The sequence below is a fragment of the Ptychodera flava genome, chromosome 4, assembly GCF_041260155.1.
Source record: "Ptychodera flava strain L36383 chromosome 4, AS_Pfla_20210202, whole genome shotgun sequence".
In the NCBI taxonomy this organism is placed as follows: domain Eukaryota; kingdom Metazoa; phylum Hemichordata; class Enteropneusta; family Ptychoderidae; genus Ptychodera; species Ptychodera flava.
The window spans coordinates 39,968,484-39,988,940 of NC_091931.1; the positions used below are offsets into that span (position 1 = coordinate 39,968,484).

The following is a 20,457-nucleotide window of genomic DNA, read 5'->3' on the forward strand; positions in this document are numbered from 1 at the left end:
ACAGATCAGCAGCCATTTTAACAAGCGGCAACATCGCAAACATTACAATCAACCCGTAACATGTGCGGCGTTCTTGGATTTGTTTACAACAGAGGGGGACCCCTCAGGAGGATGCGCAGCGCGACGACCACTGCGCTTTAATTCACTCGCCATCAGCAACTGCATTAATTTTTTAGGCAATCGTGAATTAACTGTGACAACGATGACAAATTTCTTCTGGAGGCGAACTTTTGACCGTTAAAAGGATCACTGCAAAGCTTGAAGTGTGATAGGTTATATATTTGTTGATTTCTTGCTTATTCCTGTCGCTTTGAATTTCAGTGAAAGGCAACTAAGGCGACTTGTTTTCACTGATATGATCATTAAAATCAGGCATCTTTCCACATTGAGTGTGTATGTCAAAATCAAACTCCAAAGATCTATCGGATCGTTCCGACAAACGAGACACAGCCTGGATATTCATGATTGTTGTTCCACGATTACACGCCCTCACGTGGAGAGAAATGCGCAAGCAATACAGCTGTTCAGTTTAATAAACTTACTCCATGTGTATATTTAATATTTTGGTACGTTCCGCTCACCTCTCGGCCCTCATCACCAAAATGTTAGTCAAATTACGGTCGAATGTGAAATAGCTGTCCGAAAAATGACAAACTGTACGATTTAAGACGAAGGATTTCAGAGAGATCGATTTTATTAGTGGCTTCAACCGGCATTTTAAGAAGGAGAGTGACGAGGAATTGTACGCGCCAACTACACAAATCAGTGACAACATGGCGGATAGAGGCAACGTATGAGCTAGGCTCTCTTCTACACTTCACCATGCAACCGCCACCCAGAAAGGTATTGTCACATGAAGTGCTTAGCGTTTTACTTTTGACATTTTCTTTTGGCCTGCCAAGTTTTACCTGATATTTGTACCGTTTTCATATTTTGTCTGGCAGACGAAGATTTCGCAGCACGTCCGCAACGTTCACGCGGAGCAAGCGACGAAACTCCACGCCAAACACCAAACTGAGAATGATCTCCTTGAGGACATAAGGTGAGAGAAAACTTTACGATGTATTCCTGAAATATCACAGATTGGCTGTATTATTCCTCATGTGTGTCCACGATGACGGAGAACCAACTACTTTGTTTTTTCTCCTCTACTCGGCAGGGATTTCGCTAAGCAGAGATCTTCCATTGAGAAAACCTACGCTCAGGTGAGTGAAACTTGACCGTACTTCTACTTAAAACGTAAGTTTTTCGTAAAAAGAGATGTTCTCAAGTGGGCTTCAAGACTTCTTCGAGAGCACACAGAATTTAGGGTATCACGGAATCTAGGTTACGTTCCGCTGTTTGTTATCTCGTTTTTGCTCATATGACAAAGTCCCTCAACACAGTTACACAAGGTAAACAATCCGCCACATGACGTTCAGCGTGTTCCCCAGGTTACACATTCACATGCATAGGCCAACATAGACATAGTTTTACTAAGTACGTCATCCCAATCTCCTAGCATGTAATGACTCGAAACTAAATCACCCTCCTCCAGCCAATGTTTTCAACACAAGCCAAAAAGCGGACTCAAATTGTCAAAAATGAAATGGCGATGTAATTTCACCTCAAAGGTGTACAGTATGCTGCATGCCGCAGTCGTTCTGTAGCACTTAGCAGCATTTCTGTACAATAGTTACCCATCCACAAATTTGAGCATTTCAAATGCATTGTAAGTGAATTACAAGTATTCAAGAGAAAATGAAATGGTGTATGTTGTAGCAGGTTCTAATCAGCGATACTTAACAATTTGTTTGTGAGAAAACCTGCCAGATGAAACAGATGCAATTGATGGGCTGTGCTGATATGTGTAGCCATAAGAATATAAACTGTGAGCGACCAGATCCGTATATTTTGATATGTATGTGCATTTTTGTCTTGACTTCTGAAAATGTAAGTGTGAATTTGTTTTGTAGACATGTTGCTTTTTAGCCGTGATGGGCGCAGAAAGGAAACAGGTATAGTCTTGAAAACATTTGAGCTGCATCAAAATAGCAAATTGCGCAAGACATGTTCCTCTGAAACTTGATACGTCTGACAGGATGTGTGATGTATATTTAAACTCTGTTATTTCATTTGGAAACCATAATTCAACACCCTTTGTTTGCATAATGAGGTAAACCAAGTCATCACACAACCTCAAGCATAAACTTTGCAATGCAGTCCATCCCATGTAGTTGAACAGTTGCCAGTGAAAATGACAAATTGTCTGGCAGACTGTTATTAAAAATTTTTTTAGAGTAACATGGGATCATGACCTACTTTTGGCAGTATGTCAGAGTAGTAATGGTGGCCCAGCCCGTCCCAGTTGGAGTGACTCATGTAACCACCAAAACAAACAGACTTCGCCCCAAAACACCAGACACCAAGCACATGATGGTATGTAGCGGACTTTATCATGCTATATTCCAACAGCACAATTGCAGAGCAGGTGCATGTGACGTTTAGAATATCAAATTTTTGACAGGTGTTGAAATAATGAAATATAAACCATATATGAAGGAATATGATAATTACAGTCAACAGTGACAAAATAAAATCATTGATTTAGAAGAAGATGACCCCAGCTTTGTTACAGAGCAGGAGATTTTGCTCTTTCATTTAAATAGTACAAAATTATATCATACTAAGCTTTACATGATTGACTGGCAGTCACATCAGGATATACAGCAGTCAATTTCTGTCAACAGAAAGGGTCTGAAGGGCTGCTAAACAGTGTTGATACAAAACAAATACTGTAACCCATCAGTTTTCATTATCATTCTGATATTCAGAGGGCATTTACGCTCAATTTTAAAAACACAATTTATGTTAGAATTTAAGATTTGTGTTTTTTTCTCATTTGAAATTGTAAAATATCATAGGAAAATATCACAGAAGTCTGTGAAGTACACAATATACCTGTAGAATGGTTTTAAAGTTATAAAGTGAAAGAAAAAACCTTATTTTCATTTACCAACGTTATGACTATTTCCACCACATTAATGGGGCAGACACCTCCAATGTATATCTAGCTCAGCCAATGCATAGTGGTTCACGTAGATGTGATACTCGGATGAAGGGAAGAGAAGGGGATAAAAACAATCTGAAGGTTATCCACCAACTCCTCCATGGTGATATCATCGTTGTGAAATTATTTTGTTTCAAGAGAGGGATGTCAAAGTATTGAAAGAAAGGGCAGGGGGATATCATTATATCCATGTTGAAACCAAATTGTTTACATGTGTAAAGGGGGCGTTTCCCCTGTCTCCGTTTACATGCAGTCACCAAAACATAATCTGGCTGAACAATGGGGAAGAAAGGGGTCATATTGTTTATGAAGTCTCTCAAGGGTATCTGAAGTTACAGTAAACACCCCTATTGTGTTTGCATTATATGATTTTGTTCATCTGCCAGCAGTTTTAAAACTTTGTGAAAAATCTCTCTGTAGCCAATGGCTCTGTAATTTTATTGGGGGGGGGGGGGGCTATTCTGATTATGTCATTCAGTCATTCGGGTGTATCAGGGTGGATTGGCAATGTGTCAGCCTCAAGATAAAACTTGAAGTGGGTGCAGAAATTACTCAGATACAGAGAGTGCTTCTTGGCATTCACTCCATCCAGGGTTTTCATGGACTCAGTTCAAGGATAATTGTTGAAGTTGTTGGCCTAGTAAAGTTGCTGATAGACTCACACAGTTGTATGCCCCCAGTTTTGTTAGCTCCCATAGCCATATGTATATATGGCAATGGAAGCTATTCTTATAGGCTAGGAAAATGTCTGTATGTATGTATGTCTGTATGTCTGTATGTCTGTGTGTCTGTATGTCTGTATGTCTGTATGTCTGTATGTCTGTCCGTCAACATCAAAAACTCCAAAACCGCTGTACATTTCATCTTGATATTTGGTGTGTACATGGATGATGGGCTGTAGATGAGATTTTGTTCAAATGAAGTTGTCATTGCCAAAAATATGCAAATTAAGTGAAAAAATGTAAAAACAGTCAAAATGAAAAAACTCAATAACCACTGAGCAGATTACATGAAAAATTAGCATGTAAGTACTTTGGGCTGACATGAAATGATTGTGCGCATCTTGGGTCAGTATCTTGGATTTGCTATTTTTCATGAATTTTTTTGTAATTTTCTCCCATTTTTGGTCAAAAAATCTCCTGCTCTGAAACCACAAGTCTGATTGATTTGAAACTTGGTATGGAAGTGCAAAGGAGTGACCTTCCCAAATTTGGGCAAACCGTGGTGAAATTTGCATATTTTAGGTTAGGGATGACCATTAGACCTTGGAGGGGGGTGGTCACAATGAAATTGTGAAAATTTTTTTTTTACTATTGTAAATTTCTGAAAATTTTTTTTTCCAATTGAGATTAGCTGTGCAAATTTTTTTTTTTCAGAGTAAATTTTCAGATTTATAATTTTTTTTTAGTTCGTCGCTGTCTGAAGATAAAGAGGGCAAAGATGTGGTGCCAAGCACCACAAGCGGCCACGCAAGCGGTCACGGGGGGGGGGGAGGTCAGGAGAGGGGTGTCCCCCTGCTGCTGTTGGAGCTTTTGAAAAATAGAGATTAAAATGGTGTTATAGAGATTAAAATGGTGTTATTTGGTGGCACTTGGGGAGTATTTTTGCGGGGGTGGTCAGGAGGGGGTGTCCCCCTCCTGCCGTTGGAGCTTTTGAAAAATAGAGATTAAAATGGTGTTATTTGGTGGCACTTGGGGAGTATTTTTGCAGGGGGTGGTCAGGAGGGGGTGTCCCCCTCCTGCCGTTGGAGCTTTTGAAAAATAGAGATTAAAATGGTGTTATTTGGTGGCACTTGGGGAGTATTTTTGCAGGGGGTGGTCAGGAGGGGGTGTCCCCCTCCTGCCGTTGGAGCTTTTGAAAAATAGAGATTAAAATGGTGTTATTTGGTGGCACTTGGGGAGTATTTTTGCGGGGGTGGTCAGGAGGGGGTGTCCCCCTCCTGCCGGTGTGAGCTTTTGAAAAATAGAGATAAAAATGGTGTTATTTGGTGGCACTTTGGGAGCATTTTTTCGGATTACACATCTTCCTCTGAAACATGGTCTTCTTGCTCCTTAGTAGCGTCCTATAGTTTTGAAAATTGACTATTTTAGTTTCCTGGCTTCCCTTTCTACTGCGTGGTGAAATGCCTACATTCACCCCACCAAACATCATGCATATCTCATGATTTACAATTGATTTTGACAAGCTGAGAAGCTAAAATAAGCTAAATAATATAGTTAAATTTGCATATTTGTGTTTTTAGAGCAATTGTTGCCCTTTTTTGATCAAAACATCTATTTCTCTGTAGCAGCATGTCCAAATTGATTGGATGTGTATAGATGTGTTTATGAATTTCAATATTTGTCTTTTTAGGGCAATTTATGCCATTCATGGTCAAAAAATCTGTATTCTCTGAAAGGGCTTGTCCAATTTCTTTGAAATTTGCTACACAAAAACGATTATTCATGCAGATTTATTCAGTATTTGCTATCGAGAAACTTTCAAAGTTCAAGCCTTTTGTGTGTTTTTGTGTTGGGATTTGTTGGATAGATGGCATTCTACGTAGCGTATTGTTGAATGTTAAAACATGTGTTGCTGTTGTTTTTTGAGGCTGTTTTTTGAGAAAAAAGAATTGAAAATGCCTTTTTAAAAGCAAAATAATACATAATGACTTGATATGTTGTTTTATCATTTGACGTGTTTCTACTTGTTCACCCATTCTTGCATTCATCATTGCAATAAAATGCCGTGAAAAAAATGAAACTGATGTGGCTTACATCTGTTTACCTTGATCTTAAAAGGCAAATACAACTTTCTGTCTTGACAACCATACCATAGTTTCAATGTTTTACCTAGTGTACCTGCTTGGTTTGTACGCAGGAAACAGTAGAAAGTAGAAAACAGGCTCTATAATTTCATAATTTTCAAGTGATCAGAATACAAAAGTCCTGAAAAGATAAGATAATCACAACTTCCAGTATAAGGGATACAGTCACTCTAAATGTATAAATTAAAATTAAAAATGTGCCTGGAGGATGTACTAAAAAATACAGAAAGTTGCTTTCTGTCGGTAAAATCTAAAAAAATTCAAAATTTTAAAGACTTTTGCAGATTTTTTTTTACGCCTTTGTCTTCTTATTTATTTATTTTTTATTTTGCAAACTAGTCTGAAGATTTTTTTTTCCTAACTTTCTGCTCTGAAATTTTTTTTTCTGTTTTTGACCACCCCCCTCCCAAGATCTAATGGTTCGTCCCTTATACGTCCATAGACTCTTATGTATAAGGCAGATCTCCCATAGACTCCCATGTGTAAGGCCACAAAAAATAAAAATTTAGTTTCTCATCGTATTCATATTGCAAAAAGGATGCAGTGACACAATTTTTAGTCCCCACGGATGAACTCCAGTGAGCTTATAGATTGGGTCATGTCGTCTGTTCGTCCATCCGTGAGTCCATCCGTTCACGCAGATATCTCGGATATTTTGACAAAATGTCATGTGACCTTGATGACCTTTGATTTCAAATATACATATTTGTCCATAACTCAGTAACCACAAGTGCTACCACCCTTCATATATGGTATGATGGGACAGCTTATGACGCCACATATTGTACCTCATTAATTATGCACATATCTAATTTTGAGCGAGCAAATAGAGCTAGAGGTCTGATTTTTGGTATATAGGGATAACTTAGCAAAACAATTTTTTTGACAAAATGTCACGTGACCTCGGTGACCTTTGACCTCAAATATACATATTTGTCCATAACTCAGTAACCACAAGTGCTACAGCCTTCATGTATGGTATGATGGGACACCTTATGACGCCACATATTGTACCTCATTAATTATGTGCATATCTAATTTTGAGCGAGCCAATAGAGCTAGAGGTCTGATTTTTGGTATATAGGGATAACTTAGCAATACAATTTTTTTGACAAAATGTCACGTGACCTCGGTGACCTTTGACCTCAAATATACATATTTGTCCATAACTCAGTAACCACAAGTGCTACAGCCTTCATGTATGGTATGATGGGACACGTATGACGCCACATATTGTACCTCATTAATTATGCGCATATCTAATTTTGAGCGAGCCAATAGAGCTAGAGGTCTGATTTTTGGTATATAGGGATAACTTAGCAATACAATTTTTTTGACAAAATATCATGTGACCTCGGTGACCTTTGACCTCAAATATACATATTTGTCCATAACTCAGTAACCACAAGTGCTACACCCTTCATGTATGGTATGATGGGACAGCTTATGACGCCACATATTGTACCTCATTAATTATGCGCATATCTAATTTTGAGCGAGCCAATAGAGCTAGAGGTCTGATTTTTGGTATAGGTATAACTTAGCAATACAATTTTTTTGACAAAATGTCACGTGACCTCGGTGACCTTTGACCTCAAATATACATATTTGTCCATAACTCAGTAACCACAAGTGCTACACCCTTCATGTTTGGTATGATTGGACACCTTATGACACCACATACTATTACCTCAATAATTATGCACATATCTCATTCTGAGCAAGCCAATAGAGCTGGATGTCTGATTTTTGGTATATAGGGATAACTATAGGAGAGAAATTTTTTGACCAAATGTCATGTGACCTCGATGACCTTTTACCTAAAATATATGTTTATGTCAATAAATAAGTAACCACAAGTGCTATGTCCTTTGTATTTAGTAGGATGGGAGACCTTATGACAACACATGCTTTACCTCATTAATTATGTACACATCTAATTCTGGGCAAGCGAATAGAGCTAGAGATCTGATTTTTTGGCATATAGGGATTAATTAGCAATATAATTTTTTTTTTTCAAAATGTCATGTGACCTCGATGACCTTTGACCTTGATTATACATATATATGCATATCTCAGTAACCACAAGTTCTATACCCTCCAATTTTGATAGGGTATTAGACCTTAAGATGTCACATCTTGTACCTCATTTATAATGCGCATATGTATTTCTTGGCTGGCCAATACTGCTAGAGGTCTGATCTTTTTCCCGATTTAGAACCATAACTTAGACATGCCTCATGTGTTTCAAATTGGGAACAACGACATAGACCTATGTGCCCATAGATCTCAACATATACACTCCAGTGATACTTCTTAATGACCACATTTTCCTGCCCCATCAAGACTAATACTCCTATTACAAGTGGGGACTATGTCATTGTAAATGACTTGTTGAGTTAATGGTTGTATCACAGTATTCGATATATCTAATTCTGTATTTTTTCCATTTTATATTCTGAATAATTACATTAAACATATTTCACTGTCTCCAGTACATTTCATTTAAGTATTTTCACTTCATGCACTTTATCCCTTTCACACATGTTCAAATATCTGACCAGAGAACAAACACTAAATAGTCCAGGATGGGAGCTACAGTGTCATTGACGCTATTTTTCACTTTGCTTGTGCTGTCTCCACGCTCAGCTTATCATGCGTTATAGGTTTCAGTTTTTTTCCATGGCCTTCAGGGCGCAAATTTACCATATCATCGTACATGTCAGCAAGGTCAAAGAAAAAACCTGAATGTCAAATAGCTTGGTTTGCTCCTCCTTCAAAGATAGTCACACTGCAAACATCTTGAATTATTATGTGGAGACAAATGATATTATGACAAGAAATGAACAAAATTTGTACCAGTTTCTTTTTTCCCACATTGAAAAATTTATTGAAAGCACTTTATGTCAGAGACTCTTAACTTCTGTTGCTAATCAATAGTTGACCATTCAAACATCTCTGCAAAAAATAAAGATTTATGCAGAATATTTTGTTTTCTTGTGATTCTCAAAAAAAAACATTTCATGCATGGCTTGCTCAGTATTGGTTTTGGTCCAATTTCCAGAAACTTTGGAGTGTGAGGGATTGGTGTTGTGAGCAAGGAATTTTTTGATCTAGTGAGCACTGACTGTTTTTGCATTGAATTTGTAAGAAGAGCTTTACGTAGATGTATAGTGCTGTGATAAAATTACCACGTCCAATTTCTTTTTGAGTATAGGGCTCCATGGGCAGTTTTCACAAATTCTTATCAGGGTAGAAAATGAGTAATAATTGGTGACAGATTAAGTTAAGACTCTATCATGAAGCTGCCCACGCTCCTAGCACCTTCAGTCTAGCAGACTATTGTATCATATTTTGACATCAGTGTTTAATAACTGTTATTTCAATAACTCATCCCGATTGGTAGCAGTGCCCCAAGGAAAATAAAAATCAGATCGGAACTTGGTTAAAATCTAATACCTGTGTTGGTCTGTTGAAAGGACGACCACATTTTCTAAAATCATTTCCAATTTAAGAAGACAAAGTATGTATACACGTACCTGTGATTACCTCGATGAAATTTAATTTTGAGAGTTTTGATTTTGGGTGATGTTATGATCAGGTAGAAGGTTTTCCTTATTGCAGTATATGTATCTTTGAATCAGTTTCACACTTTCCAAAAGTGCATTTTAAGCAACGACTTATAATACACGTCTAATTTGTATTCAGTTTAGATTTTGACAGTTAATATATAATATACAAGTTAAAATTGCTTTCACTGTACCGTGTACGGTAATGACTGATCCTGAAGACATTTGGAAAATCATCTTGAGGGTGTGGACATCCACTTACATTTTTGGCAAGTCCACAGTCTAACACAGAGTAGCATTGGAACTTTGTGAAACATATGCTCATAAAGATGCAAAGGCATTGAAAAATGTCTGAGTGCTGTGTAAATGTAAAGATGTTTGTTCATGATGTCATTTTTGATTATTAAATGTAAAGTTTTGCAATGCCAGAAAGACATGGTGTCACCATTATATTTGAGGTCGAAGATCAGTGTATTGTATCCGCTGGTGTTAGCTAAATGACATGAATTTCATACGCATACATGTACTAAAGTCATGAAGATTTTATAAAAGAAATTATCATTCTCCTGTGGAAATCTATAGCTGGCCTCTGCCCAGTGTAAATTTTTGTGTAGGTTATTAATGTAACTCAATGTACTGTGAGTAGCTGAATGTGCCGTGTGTCGTTAACTGTCAGTGGGTAACTATGGTGAAAGAAAATTTGTCATTAACCACACAGTGCGTATCAAACATTCCAGCATGAATGGTAAAGACAAACACACCTTTCTCAAATATCATAGTATGAAAGTGACATGTACTGAAAAAAGCCCTACAGTTGTATTTCATTTAGATGAGACGAGAAATATCAAATATTCATCGATTGACCAGATGCTCAATTCATAACGGACTAATCAGTGTGCGTGATAGGGGAGTACCATATGCCACAATCCTTCTAGCTATAGGATTATGTGTGTTTGGCCAGGTTTTCCCATTGCCTGAGATACTGTTCATGTTATCAGGATTCGCCACAACGGGTTTTTAGGGTAACAGTGGGCTAACCCCAAACCCCCTCCTGTTTTTAGAGCTATCTTTTCATATACCATACAAAAGAATACATTTTCACAACAGAAGAATATGCAAAATGTGCACTGTTATGTAGATTAGCCTCTCGCTGTTTTCCCAAGCTGTGGAGAGCACTATGTATATAATATACCAAAAATTTTCATACTATTCAACATAAATACAGTAAATACAGTATTACTGTATACTCTTTCTCCGTCCATTTTAGAAATGTTTTTATGTACTTGTACTAAAAATAATTCAGTGAGTCACCAGTATTGGTCTGCAGTAACAGGACATTCCTGATAGACCGGACACAGCTGAAGCTGTAATTGTCAGGTGTTCAATGGAGACTTTGACCTCTTGACATGAGGGTGCATGTATGCTAACAAATTGAAATTGAGAAAGATTATTGTCATGTAGTAATTAACCTTTGATGTTATAAAGCAGCAGGCCGTCCAGGGATGTATACAGTTAGCATATTGGCTGACAGTGAGCGATAGGTTTCTAGTTTAATTGTTTTGAGGTGCATGCGCATTGCGCTTCAAAAGTGAAAGACTCAAATTTTTGCTCAAATTTTCCTGATTTAAACTTTCAACCATTCTCTTACCAAATCAACAATAAAATCTGGGATCACCATGCAAAGTTTGGAACTAGTAACAAATTACCCAACATTTTGCGACATTTGAAATTCAAAATGGCCACTTTCCCTGTGTTAACTCAATAGGGAAAAATTAAATTTTGCATTTTTGAAAAACTAGGACGGTGAAATTTTTTCTTTCTCCAAGACCTTTAAAATGAGACCCCACAAGTGGTAGATCAGAAACGAATTGTAGAAATTTGAGAGTGTAACTATCTGTCCCCTAGGTGTGTTCCCCTACCTTAAAGGCCTGTGTTGGCGCCAGATTGTCTCATCAGAAAATTTACCTACCAGATTCGGTACAATTTCAATGGAAAACAAAAGGCTATCACACCTTAACAATCCTCTTACAGACTAGAACAAAGGCGATCACAGGGATTGCAAACAGTGCCTTTAATAACTTGCTTTAATAGGATATTGTGTATCTCATACTGACATATGTGTACATGTACAGTAGGCTAGCTCGGGGCATTAAGGTCACTGAAAACTATTAAACTATTGTTTGGTACCTGAAGGTTGGAATTTCATGAACATGGCGTTATGTGCCTATGTATGAAATTCTAAATGACAGAGTATTTGTTAGCTGATGTATATCTGAAAAAACTGCAAGGTAATGATATTCTCCAAATCTGTGTTGTTTTCCCTTCAACAATTTCATGAATTAGAATTTTGTAATTTTGTGGACACACACCGGAAGTAGACACATGGTGAAAGTGCAAATAGTACAGATGATGATGGTTGAAAAGTTGAAAAGAAAAAGTTCTTGGAAGTTACATATCTAGTAAATTATTTGTGCTGTATGGCACCTGACAAACATGACCTGTACCTCTGTGAAATGCTAACTTGAAAGAGAGCCAATTTTCATCACACAATCATACCAGAACCTGTTGACCCCACTCCAGGCTGCTGACATTAATAACACGTATAATATATACTGGTATGTATAAATTTGCTGAGAGCCGGCATCTTGTACAGCAGCTGTTCTGAGATTTTAATGGATGCCTTTGGAAAGGATTACTGTACCACAGTGATGCTCTTTGAAACAGTAGAGCAGAGATGTCTCTAGACGTTGTAAGTTATTCACTGGTAGTGTTCATGTGAATTATACAAAGGTGGAAAACTAATGCACAATACAAATGTACTTATGCATGAATTAAATCCCCACCCCCCCAGTAGCTAGAGGTTAAAAGGTGAAGCATAAACGGATAGTTTACTGATAACATGAAACTGCATAGCTGATACTCATGATACATTAATGAGATCTACTTTGATGTATTTTCCAGTAATGTGGTTCCGTTTGTAAAGTTTAGTTCCTCTTTTCTACTTCCACAATCACATTGAAATGCTTCTGTGCTGAACTTATCAGTATCACACCTGCGTAATTCCAGTGTTATTCTTGACATCTGAATTTGGTCCAGGCTGCAATTTATTTGTCAACAATAACATTGTTGGTATTGTGCATGATGCATTATTATTGTATTTCAACACACCCGTAGGAGTAGAAGAATTGTGTTACTTGTTTGTAGAACAAAAGCAGTGAAAGTATCATAAATTGATTGTACAGTGAGTTATGTCCCTCACTCTGATAACTTATGATAGTAGGCCACACACACAAATACACAGTAGTTGCTCAGGTGAATGCTATTTATCTCTAGCAAATTCCTTTACATCAGTTCAGTTTCTTTTGTCAGACATCATGTCTCATGTTGATTTGGTGGGCACATTCATGTACAACTATAAAGAGGAAGAAAGCCTTCATTATGCAAGTCAAGGAGAGTGTAAAGGAGGATGTATTTCAGACATGTGGCCTGTGTGTGTATGCTACTATTTTGCTTCAGAGAAGCACTCTTGTGACTGTAGTGTAGAGTACAGTGCTGAAGGATTCATCATGCAAGTAGCTTATTATATGCCATGTTTGATCCAGCTATTGTGACAAAATCTTCCGTTGAAGGGATCAAATTCAAGTCTTATGAAACACCCAGTGGTTCATTGTTCAATTCACTGATTCTACTTGACACCTGAGATGTACCTTCATTCACAAATTCACAGTTGAACTTGTTGTATGCCATGTGTAGTCAGAGTTTCCATGGCTCTTTTGACAAACGTGTGGATGTAGTGTTTGTGCATCACCGGCTTGTAATCAGTCAGCAACATTAAAAAGTTTCAGAGGTAGTCTTCAGGGTAAACACTTGAACAACCCAGGAGACATCAAAACAATGGAGAATTTTTTGCACACACTTGCAAATACCTGTCTGTGATCCACAATGAACAAGGTCATTGCACTGGAGTTGCTCTATTGCGTCTTTATAATGGTTGGAGACTGGTTAATGATAAGCCAGACATTACTGGAATTGTCAGTACTCTATTGGTAACATATTGGTATGATAGTAAATGAAATTGTGGTATTTATTAGCTGGACTATATCATATGTTGCAATATTGTAAATTGTGTCATTTTCAATGAAAAGTAAGAAATACATACTGTACATATATACAGTACATGTTTTACGATACTGTACTGATTATTATGGTAAATATATTGGGTATTTTTAAGAGATGACTGAGCACACACATGAGGAGGGTTACGATATAAATGTGTTAGGGAGAGGGCAGTGGACAGGAGAGTTTTTCTGATTTGATGTGGAGAGTTAGTGTGAATAGGAGTTGAGGAGATGTGGAATCAGGTAAGCTTCGATCAGTCTACATGAACACGTACATAGCTACATGTATGGTTTGAGGCCTGCGTTACATGACAGTTGCAAACAAGTTTACTTTCCTCTACAAATTTACTTTTTGTTTAGCTATTGGTGTCTATCAAAGGAGTATTTACACACAATAAACACTTTTTGTCACAATATCATGAAACATGCTAGACAGTGCTCAATGCTTCAATGCACTGTACGCAGACAGGTCAACCCGGGTTCAGTATACATGCATATCATTGGGAACATATGATATACCGAAACAGTTATACATTGTTGGGTGTCTAGATGAAGCTGAGGATCTAATACAAAATGTGTCATTTATCTGTGTAAAGTTATGGCTCATAACATATGGTTTCCATTTTCATAATATCAAAACTAGGATGTTGCTTCTTATGGGATGTGACGTCTTACACTGTAATGTGTGTGATCCAAGTAAATTTGGATTTTTTTTACTGGGAAATAAAGGGTTATTAATTAATTGTATACGTACATGGATTTTCTGATTCTGCAGAAGTGGTTATGAAAATCATCAGGGGAGACTTCTGGCTTTGGTCATGTCGTCCGTCTATGCATCCATCTGTCTATCCACAAGCTTTTCTCAGGGATGCCCAAGCCAATTTCTTTCAAAATTTGATCTGTAACTACAAGGGCATACGTTATATATGCTCATTGATTTAGTTTGTGAGGCATCATTTTACAAGTCCACAAACTGATGACGTCAAATCGCCGTACTCAATACACAGTGCATATAATTACAAGGCATCTGTGTTTTGTGTACAGCGATTTGACACCATCAGTTTGTGGCTATTCCACTTGTAAAATGCTGCCATTTGTGATTCTCATTCGTGAAACTCATTGTAGCTGTGTCCAACAGTCACTGTTACCATCGTTTCAGTTTGCTATTTAGCACAGACTTTATTAGTGCTCAAAGATCTTACTCTATCGTGATTATGCGGAACAATGCCTCTCAGAAAAAGATGTACTAATTTTGCTCCTTTGAGATAGCATATGTGTAGTATATGTCGGTGTTACAGATTTGATTTCAAAGTGGAATTCCACTACATTATGTAGATGTTGTGTAAGTAAGTGACAATATTCAGGTCACAGCTTGCAGTATTTACACTCATCTGTTGTGCTATTGCGGATTGAGTAGACACAAATGATTCTCTTACTGTGCATACATGGGGTACATTATCACAATTTAAAGTTGGAAAATTAAAATGCATTATTTAGGTACATGGCACATTGCATCACTCAGTCTCTCCTCGCTTTCCTGGTTGTGAGATGTGAATTTGAATTACTTGAACAGGTGTAGAATGTCAAATGCATGGAATCTTTTGGGAGAACAAAAGCATTCAGCCTTGTATTACAGTCTCGCATACAAACTACATGTATGTACTCAAATTACTTTCTTGTACACATCATCATCTACAGGGAATGTGATACAGGGAGTTGATATTTTACATTTGCATAGTCAGTTTAAAAACAAGATTCATGGTAGTGTAGTTCCTCTTTTCTCCCTGGGATTATTGTCTGGAATGTGCAGGTTTAGTTTACATTCAGTCTGAAGAAATCCACATATTGAATACACTTGACATTCCGAACTACCTGAGGTTATGTATCATTTAATCAGTGTCAATCAGTCATCTTAGTACACAATTGCCCATATGGAAAATTCCAGAATTACACATCGGCCATTTGAAAGTTGTAGGGTTTGATATTCAGGCAATGTATTAGGTATTTACTGGGTGGAAAGGTGTTTTCAGCAAGATTGATTTCAACTCTACTGGAAGGGAATAGATATTAAGAATGTCTCTAACATACCAGACACATACTGTAAATGTAAATGTACAAATGTACCTCTTCCAACAAGCACTGTTTGAGATAGAAAATTTGATATTTCCCAATCAATATCCCTTGCAATGTTCCAATGTCCCTAAGAAAACAAAACGGAGTGTGTGAACAGTTTAAAGTCTGAATTTGCAAGAATTACACATGTAATATACATATGGTTGTTGGATTTTTCAAGATTTTCCCATTACTCACAAAGTGAAACTAGAATTACTGTACCATTGAGACATTAGTTTATATTTTAAACACATTCAGGAATTGAGATTTGAAAGTCACATTTAACATGTTCTATTCCTAGGACATTTATCAAGCTTTGTTGGCTAGAGAGAATTTATGACAAATGCATGGACGTGCATCCATGTAAATCATTTTGAATAGGTTCCCTGTCATTTGGAATGAAGAAAGATCCCAGATGAAAGAATCCACCCAGATGGTTTGGTACTCTAATGAAATTAAATTATACATCAGTTGACTGGAGCACTCTAAAATTTGAGGGATTGATTTTGATAATCAATCAACAGTTGATGGTTACATGTATATCCATATATTGCAGTAGTGATAGTATCCGGGTTATTTATGTTTATGTAGTGATAAAGGTGGTTTAATTTCCATTAATCAACTCTTTTCCTATCAGACAGTATCACGTACCTGTCTGCCATGTCAGCATAAAGCAGTATTGAGTCATATTTCCACCTACTTGGACATGGCATGGTAGGTTATAGCAGGTTTTCTCAGTAGAAATCATGTTCACAGTATCTGTATTTTCAAGGGCCTTAAAATGTTCAGGTCTATGTCAAAATGTAACATATGTGGGATATGTTATACCTTACTGGTTTAAGCCAACTTGACCTGATGGTGACATATATGTAGTTGGCAGGATAAGAAGGAGAGGAATTCAATTTTTACAATGGCTGGAGCCACATACATACATGTGCATGTACACATGTACATGTATAAGTTAGTTCTGCCTGGAAGCATATTCTATGGTAATGTAATACTGGTATGTAAATTCATTGAAAGAGAGAATGCCCGGTCACAACCTGCAACCCATGTTTGAAAATGTGTCTTCATTTCCAAGGCAAAACTGGAACAAATTATGGGTCAAAATCCAAGTATGTATGTGTATAGAAGGGGGACATCTGTGTGTGTGTACAGGATAGACAATGTGAAATACATGTACAAGTGCCTATCACTGGTGCCTCACCTGTTCATAGATGTACCGTAACCATGGGGGGGGGGGGGGGGGGGGTATAATCATCACAGCAATGATCCAAGGCAGTGTGAAACCAGCCTCAGGGAGGTCATGTAATACACCCTGTCACAAACTTCAGATTTATAGAACACTTAAAATTTTGAACATCTCAAGGAACAATCACAAAGTGCCCTAGCAATGTCAGGAAGTCGGGGACAAATTTGATTTATAATTCCTTTCAGAATGCATAAATTTTAATCCTCTCCCACCCAAACTTCCTGCACATGCATCATAGTACGTCATTTAATAAAATGACAAGGCTGTTTCGGAAAGGAAAAGATAACTAAACAAATAAAAGTTCTTGAATAAGGACTGGTACTATAAGAAGCTTTCATTGCACTCTACACAACAGTGATTCTGTGTATGACAGTTGGATGTACAAGGATAATAACTAATGTTTTGATTACATTGTTGCCACTTTCAATAAAAATATCATATCTGTTATTTGTTGCTTTTTGTTCAAAGTATGTTCAAATCCAAAGTACCAGCTGTATGAACACAACATGTTGTGTATAATTATGTACCGGTAACCAAATTCTTCTGGAAGTCATACTGCAAGTGAGCTATCAACAATAACTTTGGACATTAGTGGTAAACACCTGCAGGCTGCCCTTACAAGTTGAACATCGGACATTTCGACATTACTAGAACGAGAAAGTCAAACTAAACCTTGTAATACAACAACGAATACAGGAAAGTACAGCAAAAAGTAACGCAAATCTACCTTAGTATTGTCATGTACTCAGTTATTTTTATGGTCTTGAAGTAATTGCGTCTTACTCCACTAATTTTATAATTTAATCTTACATAAGTAAGTTCTGTATGTATGTATTTAATATTAACAATATGCTAAGTAAGTACTTGTACTCAAGGACCATACTTAATGCACCTGACATAGAATACATGTATTTCTTCCTCTTTGCACTTAGAATACAATATTGATTTTTTTCTGTAACATGTACAATATGTATTCTGTATATTTAGAATATTAAATTTTTAAGAAGATAAGCTTTCATTTCATTCACTCTAATCTGCTCACTGGATCATGTCCTTTGTGTGAGATTTATTTTCATTTGCCACGGTTACTCGGTAATACACTCATCAGAGTTGTTACAGGAGGGGATTGTACCTGGGGGAGGTGGATTAGTACTGTCATATGACTTGTTGGTCATAGTGAAATTACAACCCTTTCCTCAGGCTCACCATAGAAAATATAAGTACTTTACCTATCTCTTGATAACGAAGGAAAATTTAAATGGTCTCACATACTACTGTGTATCAATATTCAACCCCTGCTTGTATTCTCTATAAAGAACATTGCAAGTCATCCTGTTGAAAAAAAAAATGCAAAAATACAGCTTACTGTATTCAGTCAAAGTATGGCACTTGAAATTTGAAATACTTATGAGATACTTTATTTACTGCATGGATTGTCAACATGTACCATTTTCAAACCCCCCTCCCTCTCCCAGAAAAGTGCAAAATCAGCCATTGTGATTGCCAGGATTTAACCTCAACAAAAATACCATAAAAGTTGTAATAAAGAATGATATTCAGACATGATATGTTTTCAAGGACTTTCTATTTGTAGAAATATAGTAGCTTGCAATTTTGAAATTTTTATTGTGCTGTAGATGACATCAAAAACAAAATTTTGAAAAAAAAATCACGAAAGTTACAGCTACTGGCCCTCTAACTGATCACATCTGACAATAGAAATTTGCATTTAACTGATATTGTTATATTATGACAAGCTGATACTACCAAATGGACCAAAGATTAAGATATTAGCCGTGTAATTGCAATTATGATTGCTTCTTTACTAATTGCCAGAGAAGATTAATTACTATAACTGAAAATATCTGAACATACTCTTTTAATTATTTATTGGCCAGAGGGCAGTATGTGAATTGATGTGGGATCAAGTGATCCAAGGATTCTTATGCAAGTATCCAAGTGTACACAAGTGATGCCCATAAATTGAGATACATGTAGGTTTTGATGTTTGGAGAGGCTGTGTTACATCATTTTAATGTGGACTCTCGTATCTATTTGAACATTGTTTGCAAATCTCTCAAGGTTTTTGTAATGGGGTTTATACGACCTCTGGCTGTTGCTTACATGTACTGTCTGAAGTTACATGTACAGTGTGAGAGATTTCACCTCTGGGATTATTCATAAATATCGTGTACAGAAAGCAAAAAAGAATGATGACAGTACTGTTTACCGTTGATAATGCCATGATGTATATTAAGGAGTCCTTCGTTTATCAAATTGAGTTGTCTCGTCAATAGTGTCCTGGAGTCATCTATCTATTTTGAAAACATTCACATGAAAATTTTTACGGAGTATTAAAAAATGATGGAATTCTCTGTAGACAATCTTGTTAGGATAAATTTGTATCTGTATTTTAATTTAAAGTGAAACTGAATTTATTACCATGTATGCAGCACATTGCTCCTAAAGGCCCCAATTCTGAAAGGAATTCATTTCTTCATCCAGTATGATTTTTTATCATGCCTTTAATGTACACTAGGTTTTGTGAAAATTGTTGTTTTTGTCAGAAAACATTGTGAACCACAGAAGGCATAGATTTCAACCCAATATCCTTGCGATATAAGTTAGAATACATGCCAGTATAGCCACAGTCTAACAATGTTTCATCATTAGGGAGGACTGCCAGACTCACTCAGGTTAAAGCCATCAATAATTCATAACATAGGCAGACTGTTTACAGGGCCATTTATGGGTATACATATGGTGCATGTACCCAGAGGAATGCCAAGGTGATAACATAATCTGAATCTATATATCCACCTTTACAGGCGTTGATAAAGTTGGCACAAGATTTTTATGCCAAGAGAAAATTTCCTCCAACTCCTGACGTCAAGGCTGATGAAAGCAAGGAATCCAGGTTTGTTTAAATTTCTAATATTTACATTTAATTTTCAGCTTCATTGGGGAAATCTTTTCAAGTAGGTTTTGACCTTTGGAAGGAAAAACAGTGTTGTATCTAATGATAACAATTCTGCTTCTCATGGCCATTTGCCCTGTTGTGGATGTTGCCATGGCATTTCTGGTAAAAATAGATTCTACCACGGACGTCCGTCCTTTTAGCTTTGTTGTGATTCCACAGGAAAGAAAAGAGTACTTACCCAGTATATTCCAGATAGGATAAAACAGAAACTATATACACGCATTGTTTCCTCAGTGGATGTAAAATTCAGTGGAAAACAAAGACGTGTAAACTGTGAATTGGATAAGTGTACGCATATGACAATAAGTGTACGCATATGACAATAGGTGTATGCATATGACAAAACCTCTCTTTTAACTTGTTCTTTTTCATAGTTAATTGGATTGTCTGTTTGAATGCAGTTAATCATTGCAGTGACAACAGATTGATCACTGCGTGTCGACAATAAAACTCTTCAAGTCTAACTTGACTCTTGATGTAGATGGAAGGCTGTTTCCAGGAAGTGGTGTTTCCCATTTTCTGATGGGCTACCCTAATTAATCCTGAAATTAATTGAAACAGACTGAGTACA

General features: G+C 36.9%; 1 protein-coding gene across 2 annotated transcripts in view; it reads left to right on the plus strand.

Moving 5' to 3' along the window:
* Positions 1–526: 526 nt before the first annotated feature.
* The window catches only part of LOC139131738 (F-BAR and double SH3 domains protein 2-like), a 45,156-nt gene continuing 25,225 nt past the window's right edge, over positions 527–20,457 (plus strand). Inside the window, exons 1-4 of one of the 2 annotated variants that reach the window (XM_070697940.1) lie at positions 527–843; positions 945–1,042; positions 1,160–1,205; positions 19,735–19,823. In XM_070697940.1, the coding sequence (XP_070554041.1) occupies positions 823–843; positions 945–1,042; positions 1,160–1,205; positions 19,735–19,823 (254 nt within the window). In that variant the 5' untranslated portion in view covers positions 527–822. The remainder of the gene's footprint in view (positions 844–944; positions 1,043–1,159; positions 1,206–19,734; positions 19,824–20,457) is intronic. The other variant, XM_070697939.1, reaches the window with a different exon arrangement.